Below are 16,218 nucleotides of genomic sequence, written 5' to 3' on the forward strand. Positions count from 1 at the left end.
CCACCCCCTCCCAGCAAAAGCATTGAAGGAGCTGCCGCGCTTGCCTCCGTGCTCACGTGCAACACCAACGACAGTCCAGGGAGGAAGTAGGGATAATGCTTCATCGAAGGACTGCCCCAAAATGGAGAAGGAAAAGGCGATCTTGAAGCAGATTGGGAGAGACCATTCGTCTCGTCGGGAAGATGTTGCGGCCGTTAGAAAGCGATGCTCCCGATGCCGTCGGGCTTCAGAGAACGCTGATGCCTCTGTGAAGAGTACGCCCCATCGGACAACACCTCCTCCTCTGCCCCCTATAGGCCTGGCGCAATTCAACCTAAATCTGACAAGGTTATGGCGGAGAACAATACAACTTGGTCCGCGCTACTAAAGCAACAGCCAACGCCAGAACAACAGCGGAAGTCACAACCGAAGCCGCTACCGATGCCATAGCCGATGCCACAGCCGATGGCACAGCCGGAGCCGGAGCCACGTCAAGCGATACAGCTGCGCACCGCTGTAGAGTGCACAGCGCGGGTTACAGACAAATTGCCCGAAGAAGACCGGCAAGTGGTTATGATACTCCGGTCTCACTTGAATACTTTTCGAATGCTCTTGAATAACCTGCACACTCCGTCAGCGCGAAGTACAATGCAAGTGCTGGATGTTCTCAATTCAGTATATATACTTTCAAGTCTTGAGTAAGCATCATGGCTCACCTGCAGCATTCTATCTGCACTGAAGTAAAAAAAGGGCTGAGGTTTATCTTAACTATGTACTGCCACGTACTGCAACGTACTGCTGACGCCTACCGGCTCCTTGGTCTTCGCAGGTGACGATACAACGTGCATCACCAGCTTTGGGGAAGAACCAATTGAGATTAGCTTTAGACAGCAGAATGACGGCAGCCTAACGTATCGGCGGAGCACTTGTTTGGACTTGACTGATTTCCAGGCGCTTTGCTGCGTGCACACACAGTGTTCCCTCTATCCCGCTTTCCTCTTTCTGTTCCCCCTTTCCCTTCCCCCAGTGTACGGTAGCAAACCAGACGCTTGTCTGGTTGACATCTGCCTTTCCTCTCTTTGCTATCATTCTCTCTTTTTCCCATGCATATCTCCGATCTCTATATATCTTCCTCTGGTGAAACAGTCGGTCCTCTTTCTCCCATCTATTTTTATCCCCTCTCTCTCGAAAGCGACCTCCTTCGAGATGCAGCACACACGGACGGATTGGCTTTCTGCACCGCCTCGTTGAATTCCCATCCATCTCGAGTGTTGTGTCGCGGCATCTACGAGTCAGAAGATTCGCATACGACTGCGTTTCGTAACCATCGTTGGGGGCACGCGTATCATGATACATTGGGCACTACGAGTGGAGTAATATGAGCCAGGGTAATACAAGTGCTGGTGGATTCCGCCACGGAGGCCGCACAAAAGAAGAACGAAAAAAAAAAGCATAATTGCGCAAACGCACGCACCACGCGAATATAATATATACAGGTAGAAATGGAATATGCGCAGTTTTCCATTCCCCGCCGTCGACCGAAATGCTACATCCGCGGCGCCCGTTTATATTGCTTTGCCCGCTGACGTTGCGAGTCAGCGGGAAACAGATTGCAATATGCTCTTAGATTTATAGCGTCCCGTGATTCACAACCACTGTGCTTCCGTCGCTGGTACGTGCGTCTGCCTGCTTCTGCGGGATGACGCACCAATATGGCGGTATGATGGAAAAAGAAAGAAAGAAAGAAAACAATTAAGCGGGGTCCGGGGCAAAGGACAAAGGAGAAAACTGCAGCGTTCGCTGCATTGCGCTCCTGACAGGCGGGGGCACATCCCAAATCGTGGCTGTTTTACTGGAACAAACGAAACACCGAGAAGCTCTCGTTACGTGCTTAAGTGCGAAGTCGGATTCCTCTTCGGTTCAAAATCGATTAGGAAGCGTATTGTCGGGCACACGAAGCGCAGCGGAAACCCTGCGGCACTCGCTGTTCGCCGCATTACGAAAGACCATGGTTTCCAAAAGAAGCCAAATTATACGTGGGAGTGGCCTACACTACACACGCCCGACTTGAGGCTGCTGGAGTGGCGAGGAAGACATCGAGGCACCCTTGCCCGATTGCGACCAACGAGCCAGTCGACGCAACATGGCGAGCCAGTATGCGTTTATTCATCAAATTCGCCCACAATGCTGACCACACTCCAGCCCCCCACCCTCTCTCTCTCTCCCTCCCTCCCTCCCTCCCTCCCTCCCTCCCTGCCTTCCTCCCTCTCTCTCTCTCTCGATGGCGTGAGAAAGCGCTCGCACGTTGCCGGTCAAGTATTGTGACGCCGCTAGCAATAGTCAGTCAGTGACACGGATTCATAAGCTGCTCTCCCCACCCAGCAACCCTACGAAAAAAAAAGGAAAAAAGAAAACAAAAACTTGGCCAGAACTTAGCGCCGCTAAATCTCTAAGTATGCGATGGCTTATTTTCAGATTTAGGCTGTACCGTGCACATTCCTTTGTCTGAGTGACGTTTTTGCACCTCTGATATCCTTTGCGGTTTCGCGCACACTGTGACACGCTCACGCACGCTCAACGTGCCCCGAGATTTCGGTTATAGCTAAGTATAGGTTATAGGTTATAGCTAGGTACAACTCCAAGGGAGTGAAGTCAGCGCCTGTAATGCCATGAAGAAATGCGCGACCGATGGGCGGGATCGAACTTCTCTCATACCAGCACAGCAGTCTGACGCCCTATAACCATTAGGCCGCGATCGCACGCATGCGCCTTCGTGCCGGAGTCGCTCTCTGACGCATCTGACGATAGCATCACGCTTCAGTTTCTCGCATTATTCGCTCGTGGCAGCCAACGCTTTGAGACGTCGTGCTAGACTGCACTGCCTTCAGTACCGGCCCACATTTTTCGTCACACGGTTTCCCACAAAGTGTGCAAGGTACGCCTGTAATGGTGTCGCATTAAAATTCGCGACGCGCTCGCCATTTACCCATCCGCGCTTCGAGTAACGTAGTTTATTTGCAAACGCCATGGAACGTCGCGAATCGGAGGCACCTCGGCTGTACGTTCGGCAACGACATGCGCGCCGTGGGTCACAGCCCACACGAACGAACGGCCAAAAACGCCAACTGTGGGGGACGAAAGAAATCGCTCACAGACGGTTCGTTTGGATAGGTTTGCGTTACTGTATATAGTCACTGAAATTTCAGCGAAGCAAGCGAAACCAATGAAGGCGAACACGAATCTATAACCATTTAAAGCGGCGTGATTTGCAAGAGAGAAAGAGAGAATGATAAATGAAAGGCAAGGAGGTTAACCAAGACTGAAGCCTGGTTGGCTACCCTACACGGGGGAAATGGAAAGGTGGGGAAAGATTAAAAGAAGAAAAATCCACTGGGGATATCGATCGGTCACTCAGTCCGGATCACAGACGGTGACTCAATCCGGTAGCTTTCAAATATCGCAGCAGCGCTTTTGTGGCCGTTTGTAGCTGCGATATGTGAGGCCATGGTCCCAAATGCTTGCTCAAGGTGAACGGCTTTGTATCTAACAGATTTAGAGCTGTGCAGAGGTCATGTCTTTCATTTTCAAAAGATGGGCAGTAGCACAGTAAAATAGAAGGTCAATAGTGCATGCGTGCACCTAATCAGTGCGCGCTAATGGGTAAATTAATCTTCCTCGAGGAAATTAGCAGACGACGTTGATCAACTCGGCGAAAACTGAAACTGGTGTTGCAAGGCGGAAGCAACCGACGTCGCCAGGCAGCCCGCTTTAAGGCACACTGTGGAACTTGGGAAATACGATCGAGCAGCAGCAATACTGATCGTTCACAGGTAATAACAGCTCCGGAAATTTATTATTTTTTTTCGGTCGTGCTCAACATCCGTGTTGTCATCAGCCCTATATGCTCACGCATCTCCGTACACCACCTGTGTAAGACAAGTTCACCGTTGCCCAACATCGGCATTGAGCTCATTTTGGAACGCTCGGCGCACCGCGTTTTCTTTGATTGTGCGTGTGACGAAATAGCGAAAGATATTATTCCCGCATGAGCCATAAGAAAAAGATGGAACAGGCAATTATACTGGAACAACAACGGCGAAGACAAAAAAAGTGTCTAATGGCCAACCGGCGACGACGACCTATTACAATATGCGGGGGCCCTGCAATAACCTCGTATATACGCCATTTCCACTGTTTCCACCCCCAGGACAAATTTCGCACGACAACTACTTTGAGCAGGGATGCACTGGTGCAGTGAAGCACTCTAAAAAAAAAAAAAAAGCATTGCTGATATTAGGAAGCTTTTTCTCCACTGGAGAGCACGTGATCAAAGCAACATATTTGCAGGAACGCCCGCAAGAAAACTGATACGAGAGGACTGCGTCTTGGGAGAGCCAGTCATTCCTATCGTAGGGGGATGCGCTAAGTAACACAGAATGCGAGTAATGTACTTTAAATACACGCATACAAGCGCTTCGATATATGTCTTTACACGTGCCTCACTCACAGTACACCCTGCGCGGTGGATTACGTAGCGGCTATATGGTGTTGCGCTGCTAAGCACGAGGTCGCGGGACCGAATCCCGGCCGCGGCGGCCGCAGTTCGATCGGGGCGAAATGCAAAAAAACTCCAGTGTCCTTTGCACTGCGGGCACGTTCAAAATACCCTACGCTAGTCCCCCGCTACGGCGTGCCTCACAATCAATTCGTGGTTTTGACACGCAAAACCCCCAGAATTCAATTCAATTGAATTCACAGTCCGTGTCACTTAGCGCTTCCTCGCGTGCGTGATAAGACAGGCAACGTGCACATGGCCGCATCGTTAGGTAGAAGACAAACGAGGAAATAGACAATGACTGCAAACATATTATATACAGATGAGTATCGCGGGCGAAACGCGGGCCCACACCGAGTTCGATCAGATCTCCCCTTGAAGTGAAAGTGGCGAGGAAGAGGGGGGGGAGGGGGAGGATGGAAAGCTAGGAAACAGCCGCGTTAGATTGCCAGGCCGGGTGTTGCAAAGACATATCGACAATACAAGATGACTTGACAAAGGACTTCCATCCCTGGAGCTTCTTGTCACCGGACTGCCTGTCTGCGCCCGTCACTTTCAAGCGACGACGGCACTTCTCTTTTCGTACGCGACCAATAAAGCAGCCTATGTGAATTCCCCCTGGAACGTACGCTGAAATGTATGCCATGCACTCCGACCGTTCCTCGGATGCCATCGCTTCGCGCTCCTCGTCACTCTTTGTGCTAAGTTCAGAATTCTCTAGATTGGGACAAAAATTGAACTACACTCTCAAAAAAGCTTACGCCCTATGGGTTGCATTTCATTTCATTTATTCAACCTTAAGGGCCCGAAGGCATTACATAAGGGGGGGCGTGCATCAAAGTCGAACAGCTTCATAAGAAAGTTACATAATAAAGTGCACATTGGTTGTAATAGGTACAAAAAAGAAAATATCAAAAAAGAAGAAAACGGAACATATACACAGCACCAACAAGGCAATAAATAAATAGATGTGGTGTTCATGTGGTTATGTTGGCATTATCAAAATCGTTTAGTTTTTCGCGAAATGTTTTGCGGTCGCTGCACGAGACAATGTCATCCGGGAGTGCGTTCCAATGTGTTATAGCATGGGGGAAAAATGAGCTGCTCATCGCCGTCGTCCGGCACTTTATCGCCGCCAGGGGGTGAGTGTGAGATAAGCGGGATGATGTTCTGAACGGGCGTTTTAAGAGGGCGTGTCCTGAATGGGTGAAGTAAAAGAAAGTGTGAAGAAGGCAAAGACGAGAAGTTACGCGCCGTGAAGCAACCAGTGGAAGAGACAAAGTTTGTTTTAAGGTGGTTACGCTGATATGTCTTGAATATTGTGACGTAATGAAGCGAGCAGCGCGGTTTTGTATGGCTTCTAAGTCATCGGCGAGATAAGCTTGTGAGGGATGCCAGATGGATGATGCGTACTCAAGTTTGGGTCGTACATACGTTAAATATGCTAGTTTTTTTATTTCAGACGATGCGGATTTTAAGTTACGTCGTAAATACCCTAGTGTGCGTCAAGCTTCGCAGCGAATTGTTTGAATATGTTTCACCCATGAAAGTGATGGCGTCATATGAACTCCTAGATATTTGTAAGTACACGTGTGGTCAATAGGAACAGAGTTAATGCGATAAGTGTGGTGTACGGTGGTGTGTTTGCGCGTGAAGGATATTACCTTGCATTTAGTGAGGTTAAGAGGCATGTGCCATTTTTCGCACCAAGAAGCGATAGTGTCAAGGTCGTGTTGTAGGGCGATTGTGTCGTTAGATGTATGAAGGGGGTTATAAAGAACGCAATCGTCTGCAAAAAGCCGCAGCTTCGTTGATATGTTAGTGGGAAGGTCATTTATGTAAATCAAAAACAATAGAGGAGATAAACCTGCGCCTTGGGGAACCCCGGAAGTTACACTGGTAAGGGTTGACTGAAAATTGTTAGCATACGTAAACTGAACGCGTTTCGTTAAAAAATTTTCAATCCATTTGATAATCTCGGGGCGGATACCGAGGGAGGATAATTTTGCAAGGAGATGGTTATGAGACACGCGGTCAAAGGCCTTAGAAAAATCTAGAAAAATTGCATCTATTTGGAGGTGATCGTCCATGTGTAGTAGTAGGTCGTGGGTAAATTCGGCAAGTTGAGTTTCGCAAGACAAACATTTACGAAAACCGTGTTGTAAGGGGTAAAAAAAATTGATTGATTCTAGGTAATCCATTAAGTTAGATGCTATAATGTGCTCAAGGAGCTTAGATGGGACACTGGTTAGAGAGATCGGACGGTAATTAGTAGGGTTATCGCGCCTTCCTGCTTTAAAAATGGGGATTTTTTCCCATTTTTTTCCAATCGTCTGGAACGTTTCCTGTGTTTAAAGATTGATCAAATATAAGGTACAAAAATTTTGTAGGAAGAGTTATAGTACCTTTAAGTAATTTGGTGTTTATCTCGTCGCAGCCAGCCGAGGATGATATTTTAAGAGAGCGAATTAGATTAGATATGCCATCCGGGTTTATTTGCACTTTAGGCTCGCAAACAATGATCGTCATCAGTCTTGCCCGCATTTCCTTTCTTTAACGCTACGAGCCCGCTACTTATAGTCCCGTACGACTTGCGCGTTGTCAGCTTGACACAGCATTCTCGACAGGAAAGTAGCGAGCGCCGAGTTGTCAACAGAGGAAACGCAAGCAAAGCAGATGACGATTATCGTTTGGGGACAAGATAAGCCCCAAAGGGCGTAAACTTTTTTTTTAGAGTGTATGGGCTTTTACGTGCCAAAACTACGATCCGATTATGAGGCACGCCGTAGTGGGTGACTCGAGATCAATTTTGACGACCTGGAGTTCTTTAATGTGCACCTAAATCTAAGTGCACGGGTGTTTTGCAGTATTTCGTCCCCATAGAAATGCGGCCGCCATGGCCGGGATTTGATCCCCCGCGGCCTATAGGGCTTACAGCGCAACACCAAAGCCACTAAGCCCCCACGGCGGGTCTAGATTGGGAGAGCGACTTGGGTTATAGTAGCCAGAGAGATTTACCAGAGTAAGTATCCAGTTACTGACGGAAGACGGAAGGAATAGAAACTGTCCCAGCGCACGCGGTTAGGCGTCTGACAACGATCCCGGTCTGCTATGCATTCCGTTATTTCCAGTACTGTGGTTTATAAGAACGTGAGTCAACAGTTCAAACACAGTGGAATACAGTAACTGCCATAAAATAAGCATTAATAATAATAATAATAATAATAATAATAATAATAATAATAATAATAATAATAATAATAATAATAATAATAATAATAATAATAATAATAATAATAACAATAAATCACATCAGTTCTGCGGAATCCCGCAAGGCGGAGCAAGTATCATAAAAGGGAAAAATTGTCATCCACCCGAGTGCAGCACGAAGGTACAAAGGAAACCCATGCGGGTTTCTCTAAAAGAGCGCTTCGCAAAAATTCATCCTGGTCCGGGAGGAATTTTCCTCAACTCCAGCACCAATTTTTTCTCAACTGCAAAACGCTCTGTCTGAGAAACCCATATGGGTTTCCTTTGCAGCTTCGTGCTGCACTCGGGTGGATGACAATTTTTCTCTTTAATAATAGTAATAATCAGACCGAGGAAGAACCAGAGATGATTACCAGTTTCGGAGGCTTAATTGGGTTTAGGAAGTTAAATCATTCTTAGCACGCACCTCCCAATTTCTGGCCGATTCGCCACATTGCGTATAGTACGCGCCACATCACCTGACCGCGACATCGTCCCCCCCCCCCCCCCCCCGCCATCCTCATCATCACTATTCCAGAAAAATATACTTACTACATAGTATGCGCTATGAAAAGTTCGCAAAGCCGGTCTCTCCGGCGTTGCACAAACGCGAGGATGACTGAATTCGCGTTCGCCCAGGAGAAGCCCACCCGCGCTACGTACTACCGCTGACACAGCGTATTAATTCTGCGGCCCTTTTGCTGTGACACGCAGCTGAGAGCGCGGCTGTAAGCCCCGCATTGCTTCTTCACCCTTCTTGTTATTTTTTTTCGCCTTCTTTTCCTTCTCTCCCTGATCTTTTTCTCCCCACTCCCATTTCCCTGTGCAGTGCTGTTGAGGTGTCCTCCTCTGAGAGACAGTTACGGCACTGCACTTCTCTGTTCCTCTCCTTCAAAAGTCACCACACACACACACGTGAATGTCTCCTTGGAGCCGAAAAATCTAGTACAAGGCGGCTGCTGGCGAAGAGCCGCCTCGGCCGCTCCTTGCCGCTTCAGCCGTGTACCAGCGTCGTAAATAACGTTCGCTGGCGCCGCTCTGCCTATTATTTGAACGCGGACGCAGCGCTGAAGCAGGAATTACCGAGTGCACTGCGAAATTTGATAACTTCTGGCTCGCTCTAGCGACTCGGAAATCCGTTGGCGGAGGCACCTACTCTTGAGAACCGAGACATTTATGCATTCTGCTCGTACTCTTATTAGAATAATTTCATCATCGTGAGAATAAAGAGCCACACCGCTGATTTTTTTTTTCTTTGCTATGTGGAGAGTGAGACATCGTAAGGGAAAAAAATCGCAGTATCGCCAGAATGGCGAAGCACTGATAGCTATAGCAAATTATTACACAGCTACACGAAGCAGGGCTCGTAGTTTTATCGGCCGTGTAAATTAGTGAACAATTTAGACGCGCGGACAACAGTGACAGTCAAGTAAATATTCTCACGTGATTCGAAGGGTGCCGCAACCGCGTCTTGTCTTCTATTCGAGCTTATTTCTTTTACACTTCGCTCTTCCTCTTTAGGAATCTTTTGTAGCCGTCTCGTGACACGTATACATCGCGCGTGAGCGCGTCTGCAAGACAACCTGTGCTGCTTGTAGGCAATCCGTCTGCACCGTCAACAGATACGATCCTCTCCTTTCCTAATTCGAAGAACCGCGAACATGTTTACACTGTTTTTGACCACTTGATCAGTTTTGCTATTTGTTTGTTTTCCTTTCTTTCTCGAAATATGTTTATTTACACCACTTGTGATGTTCTGAAACAGAGAAAGCCCATACCCACTCTCATGCTGCGGCGACCAACAGGATGACTTCGCTTACCTTTAAACCCTGACGAAAGTCTTATAACCCTGACGAAGGTCAACAGTTTCGGTCGGCAGACCGACCGGAACTGTTGGCCAATAAAGCGAAAGATTACCGCGGAGTTGCGAAAATTAGTTGCACTCATTTATTGCCTGTTCCGTTGAACAAACCTACTATGTATGCATATTGTTACGAGAAACATTGTTACGACCTATAGAAAGCCTGCCTGCACGACGCGCGCCCACTTACTCATTCGCGGGTCTCGTTGAGCTGCACTGTATACACTCGCGTTTTTGTCTATTACCGCATCCACTGGCTAGCGCTTTTCCGCGTGCCGCCGCCTCACGATGGCGTCATATGGCTGCCGCACGTGGAAACATGCTGCTACGGCGCTGCAGTCGCCTGAAACGAAATGTGTAGTGCATGCAGCTGGACGTGACCCGCGAATGAGTAAGTGGGCGCACCATGCAGGCAGACTTTCTAGCCAATCTATAGGTCGTAACAAGAAAGAGAGAGAGAGAGAGAGGATAGACAGGGAGGTTAACCAGAGATTATATCCGGTTGGCTACCCTGTACTGGGGGAGGGGCAAAGGGATGCAATAGTTGAGAGAGAGAGTAAATGATAAAAACATGAAAAAAGAACCTACACACACACACGTACACACGATACACACGAACTGTTTCAGTGGGCACTGTCACGCAGCCTGCAAAGGCGTCCAAACACTGTAACATCGTCGCCGGGCGTCGTACGCGGCATATGCGAGTAAAAGCCCAGGATCGCGGCTCAACCTGGCGCGCGCGAGGGAGGAAGGCGGAGCGGAAGCGCGCCGTCTTCTGTTGCACGCGAGGCACGGGGCGTAGGCTAAGGAAGGGGAGGGGGCGTTCTACTCCGGCGGCTGCTGCTTACAGGCACGGCCGCGCGGCCGCCGTATCCTGCAAGCGATGTACGACGTGGGTGAAGTGCGCGCCCGCGCGGGCCTCACCTTCAAAGCGATCTCCGAAGTGGACAAAGTACGCGGAGCGATGATATACGTATTCGCTGTGCTTTCGACGTGTAGTTCGCTGTGCAGCGAGAGACGGCACAGAGATAGCTGTCTACTAATTTGATGTGGCAATAGCTGCTTCGCCTCTCGGGCGAAACTGTGACTTCTTCGCATATCGCCCCCATCGAAATGCGGTCGACGCGGCAGGGATTTGATCCAGCGACCTCGTGTCTTGCAGCGCATCACCGCAGCCGCTAAGGCACCGCGGTGGGCGACTAGACGGGGGCGGCCATAGTGCACGTGTGTCACTGCGCCGCGTGGTCCGGGATATCTTGACAGCTGTTTTCGTTTCTTGCAACAGATACTGAATCAGCGCAGCTTCCACGAGCGACGGTTCCGCACTTGCCCAAACAGCAGAAAAATAAGTCAAATTTAACACTCGCTGGTGCATTTTGTCTCATCCTGCTGTTGCAAATATGTTGCTAATGTTTTCTCTTCCCTAATGCGGATGACAACGTGGGACTACCATTAGGAGCACCCTTGTACGCGCATTGCTTCTACAGATTTTCTTTCGTATCCTCGGAAAGTTGCCTGCTAGCATAGTAAGTAGGTCGGGAAGATTGCTTTAAGGGACACTTAAAGAAAGAAAGAAAGAAAGAAAGAAAGAAAGAAAGAAAGAAAGAAAGAAAGAAAGAAAGAGAAATAAAAAACGAAGACGCACTTTACAACAAAATTATGCACATTCACTATACGGCACGAGTATTTTGTACTGCACAAGCTTCGTACAGGCCACGTGTTGATGTAAAAATAGTAGTTACAGAACAACGACAGGCGATAAGGCGGACAACTTACGCGAACGAGCTTATTCGATGAACATCATAATTTCCTTTATAAGTTTCGATCGACAACAAGCTATCCAGTATTCGTATATATATATATATATATATATGTGTGTGTGTGTGTGTGTGTGTGTGTGTGTGTGTGCAGGACGCAAGTTTCATTCGCGCGCCGATGTCTACAACAGCACGTGCCAATTTAGGTCTACGTTTCATGACGAAGACATTTTAAAAGCAGATTATATGTGTCTTCGCCTTCATGCCTGCAGTCATACTGTGGGCTCTGCGTGCGCCACATTGAAGAAGCGTCGAGAAGTGCTTGGCGTAGGCGGTGACAAAAATCGATGGACAAGCGTTTCTACACTTATATTTGAGGGAAGTCGCTCGTTAAATTCAATAGGCAGACCAATCTAAAGTAAATCGTAACTCCCAGTCAATTCAAGCTTTTCTACACAAATGCATAGATGTGGCCTATGTAACACAACGCAGTTGACTCTCTGACAGTAGAAGGGATATCACGTCATCTCTCCCATGTCCTTATCTCATTTTTTATCATATACTACTACTACTACTACTACTACTACTACTACTACTAATAATAATAATAATAATAATAATAATAATAATAATAATAATAAACAGCACGTGCGGCTTCGACTCACCTGTACTCCGACAACGTCCTGTCGGAGAGTCCTGCTCCGACGGCCTCACTGCGCATCCAGGAGGAAAACATGCAGAGAGACAGAGAGAGAAAGAGAGAGAGAGACAAATGGAAAAGTGTTAGAACCTCCTCGCCCCGACAGTTGCACACCAGGCACGCTGAACATACAGGCACAATAACGGCGCCAGGAGCGGTCGGAACTTCTCGGAAAACAGGCACTCGCGAAGAGCTGTCGTCGGATCCCCACAGCACCATCGAGGGCTGCACGCGAACCCACGAGAGAGCCCTTGTCGAGCATTTCCGCCTGCTCGCCAACGCTAAGGTTTCCGTAATAACGAAGGCACCAGAATACAGCAACGGCACAGGTGTTTTGCAATATAACCGCGCCGTGCGAATAGTGCTGTGTTTAAATAAATAAGTAAATGACTAAATCAATAAACAAACACACACAAGCATACTATATATATATATATATATATATATATATATATATATATATATAGAGACAGAGAGAGAGAGAGAGAGAAAGGGGGTTAACCGAGGGGCCCGATTTTTTTATTAGTCACATCATGCGAAGGTTGTGGGATCATTCCCCACCTGTGGCAAGTTGTTTTTTTCACCCACTTTCATTTCCATTTCCATTAATTTATCATTTCTTTATTTCATTTATTAAGCACAAGTAAATTCCCCTATGTTGTCCTTGGTGTCAGGGTTTGTTGGTTTCTTACGATATATATATATATATATATATGTATATATATATATATGACTGCAATTGGCCAGGTGGTTGCACATCGTGAAAGTGAAAGGCGCTGTTTAAGTACGTCACAAAAATGAGACATGTTTCCTACATAACGTTCACAACGTTGCATTTCGTTTGAATGAGATATACACGTTGGCGCGACCTACAACATACTAGAGCGAAATTTAGTTCTGCAAACCAACCAACCAACCAACCAACCAAACAAACAAACAAAAAAATCCTCTACGCCAGAGCACACTCGTATATCTGAGCGGCATCGCTCTCTCGGCGGCGATTATATGACCTCACGCATCTCTTTTATCTGCTTCGTCAAACTAAATTTCCTCGACGGCCGCACAGGGCACGATCCCTGTTCCAAATCGCGTTCTTTCTTTTTCACCCCGCCCTCCCCTTGTGCACTTCAAGCGTCCCCCGCAGAATGATTAAGGAACAACGATGCATGTCAAGGGGGACAGAAGCTTCGCCGCAGCAGCGCCGTCGCGGGAAGCTCATCCGATCCGCTCGGATGCCCTCTCCCAGAGCGCGGTGCTCGAATTCCCTGCGGCGCGGCGCTCAAGCAAGCGAGGCACGCAACGGGAAACCCTGGCGGCGCAACAAGCCGAGGCAATAAATATGTGAACCGAGGAAATCTTTCCGCGCGCACGAACGGGCAATGGCTCGATAGTGCATGTTGCTTTCTCGCGCTGAAGGCCAGAGAAAAAGAACTTGGAGAGGTTCATAAAGAAAGGACAAAGGTGGAGATGGAGAGGAGAAAGGAGTTGCTCTCAGGCGGCGCTTCACAGCGTTGCCAGAAAATTGCCTTACATTAGGGACCATGCCTCTTGTTTCTTTTTTTTTTTTAATTGGCGTGTGGTGTCAATAAAAGTTTTCCCAACCCGTCTAGTCAAGCGGATTGCAAACAGCAGCAAAGGCATGATGGAGAAGTATCCGCGGAGATCAGCGCCGGCCTTTGTTCTTAGCCGCTTCACCTACTCAGTGTCCTACCTACAGCTCTCATCCTGCGGAAAAGACGAAGCTTGAGTGCCTAATCAGACAAGCACTCAAAGCGGCAGTGGGGGTACCCCACCATACATCTACAGAAAAAATTTCTCCAACTCGGCATTCGTAAGACACTTGAAAAAACTCTGTGCGACCCACATCACGGCACAAATGGCGTGACTCACGAAGACTAAAACAGGCAGAATTATCCTCGCCAAATTGGACGAAAACGCAGAAACCAAAAATATAGATGAACCAAGAGACTTACCCACACCAATCAGGAAATGGCTTACCATTAAACCTCTTTCCAAAAAATATGCATCCCACACATCACACCACAAGTGTAGGAGGATTGCCAGGGCACTGACAATCCATAAGGCATGCAAACAGCAACCGTGAGTCAACTACGTTGATGCGGCTGACTGTCCAGCTGCGAATAGAGCATTCGCAGTGGCAGGAATTACGGGCACGCATGTCGCAGTCATTCCCGCCTCCGTCCGTGCACGCACATCTCCCATGGCTGAGGAGGCGACCATCGCTTTCGCCATTGCAAATTCACCGGCAGATATTATCTTCAGTGACGCCAAGGCTGTCGTACACTATTTTGCCCCGGGGCAGAATTGCTATATCCATTCATATTATTATTTGTGAGATCACTTCCCCAGATAGGGAGATTGAATTGATTTTGGGTATCGGCACATTCTGGCAACCCTGGAAACAAGGCGGCTCACCAGACAGCTTGATGTTTAGTCAGCCGGGCGGTGAGAACTTCCGCTCTGGGGACAGCCAAGGATAGCCCAATTCCATTTCACGATCTGGCCCACCACTTCCCGCCTTGGACGAAGGAAGTTTCCGCCCCCACATAAGAAGCCCAATAAAGAGCAGGAAATCACCTGGAGAAAACTACAAACTAACTCCTTCCCTAACCCGGTAGTTCTCTTCCATATGTTTCCATCACAATTTTGTCCCGCTTGCAATACTGTGCGATGAGAGAGAACTATCCTCAACCATATGCTCTGGAAATGCAAAGAACAACCCCCCCCCCCCCCGCCTCCCACGTCCAGAATTAGGGAATACCCTGATTTCAGATGACGGGGAGAGCTTGCTGCGCAGTTTGGACCCGGGCATCCGAGACCGTATCCTCAAGCACGCCCATGAGTTCTCCAGTAGGCTTGACCTGCTGGCCATCTAGTGCGGCAATGTAACCCGACAATACACAACTATCTGACTAAACAAAGGTTTATTCTTTCTCTCCCTCTCTCTCTCTCTCTGGAGAGGTTAAAAAAGAAAGGAAAAAAGTAGGGGGGAGGCAGTGAACACCGAAAAAAACAAAAAAGAGTTGCCGTTAAACAGCGCTTCTCAGGGTTGCCAGAAAATTGTCTTGTACAGGGTGTTTCATGCAACTTGAATCAAGAATTACAAAAAGAAGTAGTTAGTCGCAGTTGAATTAAACCAACCGCATATAGTTTGTCGTCATGCGGCGCTCTTTAGAGCATTTCTTTTTAAATATTCCGCTTGAGCTTTTCGTTGCGCCGTAGAGGAGATCCAGAAACGACCGATTCAATTTTTTGTGGCACCGTACATGCTGCGTGGCGATTTCTTTTCTTTTTTTTTTGGGGGGGGGGGCGTTTAAAGAAAGCCCGTGAAATATGAAATAAAACCACGTGTCTGCGCTCGTGCGCAATCGTACTGCAGCGCTCTCAACCGTGCGTCGAGCCTATCGCTCATCATGGACGACGGCGCTTCCTTACCGTGTTGCCACTGCCAATGATACTGACGCGTTGTGAAGCCGATGCCTACAGCCGTGGTCGCTAGCTCACTTAACCGAGGTCTGCGCGCACGATTCCTTCGCACGAAGCGCGGTTGAGAGCGCTGTAACGTGCCTGTGTGTATTGAGTCTATGGACTTCGTGAATCTTGCACTTGTGTAGCTTCTCCTTCGCAACTTTTGAAACGGAACGTTCAGAGATTCCTTCGGTTTGGGCCATTTGGCGTTTTTACAACTGATTTCTGAGAAGTGCGGCAACTTTTGACGCGCCCTGCAAAACGTTACGAGAGAGTAGGAGCCTCAACAGTGCCTTTGTCGACTCCAAGATCGTCTGCTCCGAAGGCAGCCCATCGTCGGGAGTGGCCGACGCAGTCGCGAGCGACTGCCTACCTTCGATGTAGCGAGGACAGCGGCAAATGACGCGTTCGATATCGCTGCCGCAGGCGTCACAAGCAACAGTGTCGGTCATTCCGATGACGAAAACAAAGGACTTTGTGAAAGCTACGTCGCAAAGGTTTCATAAAGCGTTACATATGCCTGCGATGTCAGCATGCGGTTACAGGGCTACCGTATTACAGCTAGCCTCCTGGTATAAACACTGCAACAAATTTTGCGAGGCCGAGGCATAACCGTAGAGATTCCGTA

The 16,218-nt window shown here is 48.2% G+C and overlaps 1 protein-coding gene across 12 annotated transcripts in view; it reads right to left on the reverse strand.

Annotated features, from left to right (window-relative positions):
- The window catches only part of LOC142579884 (uncharacterized), a 654,396-nt gene that overhangs the window by 197,572 nt on the left and 440,606 nt on the right, over nucleotides 1–16,218 (reverse strand). For all 12 annotated transcript variants that reach the window (XM_075690530.1, XM_075690537.1, XM_075690531.1 and 9 more), the window contains exon 4: nucleotides 12,067–12,114. In XM_075690530.1, coding sequence (XP_075546645.1) covers nucleotides 12,067–12,114 — 48 coding nt within the window. The remainder of the gene's footprint in view (nucleotides 1–12,066; nucleotides 12,115–16,218) is intronic.

The sequence above is a fragment of the Dermacentor variabilis genome, chromosome 4, assembly GCF_050947875.1.
Source record: "Dermacentor variabilis isolate Ectoservices chromosome 4, ASM5094787v1, whole genome shotgun sequence".
NCBI classification, from domain to species: Eukaryota; Metazoa; Arthropoda; class Arachnida; order Ixodida; family Ixodidae; genus Dermacentor; species Dermacentor variabilis.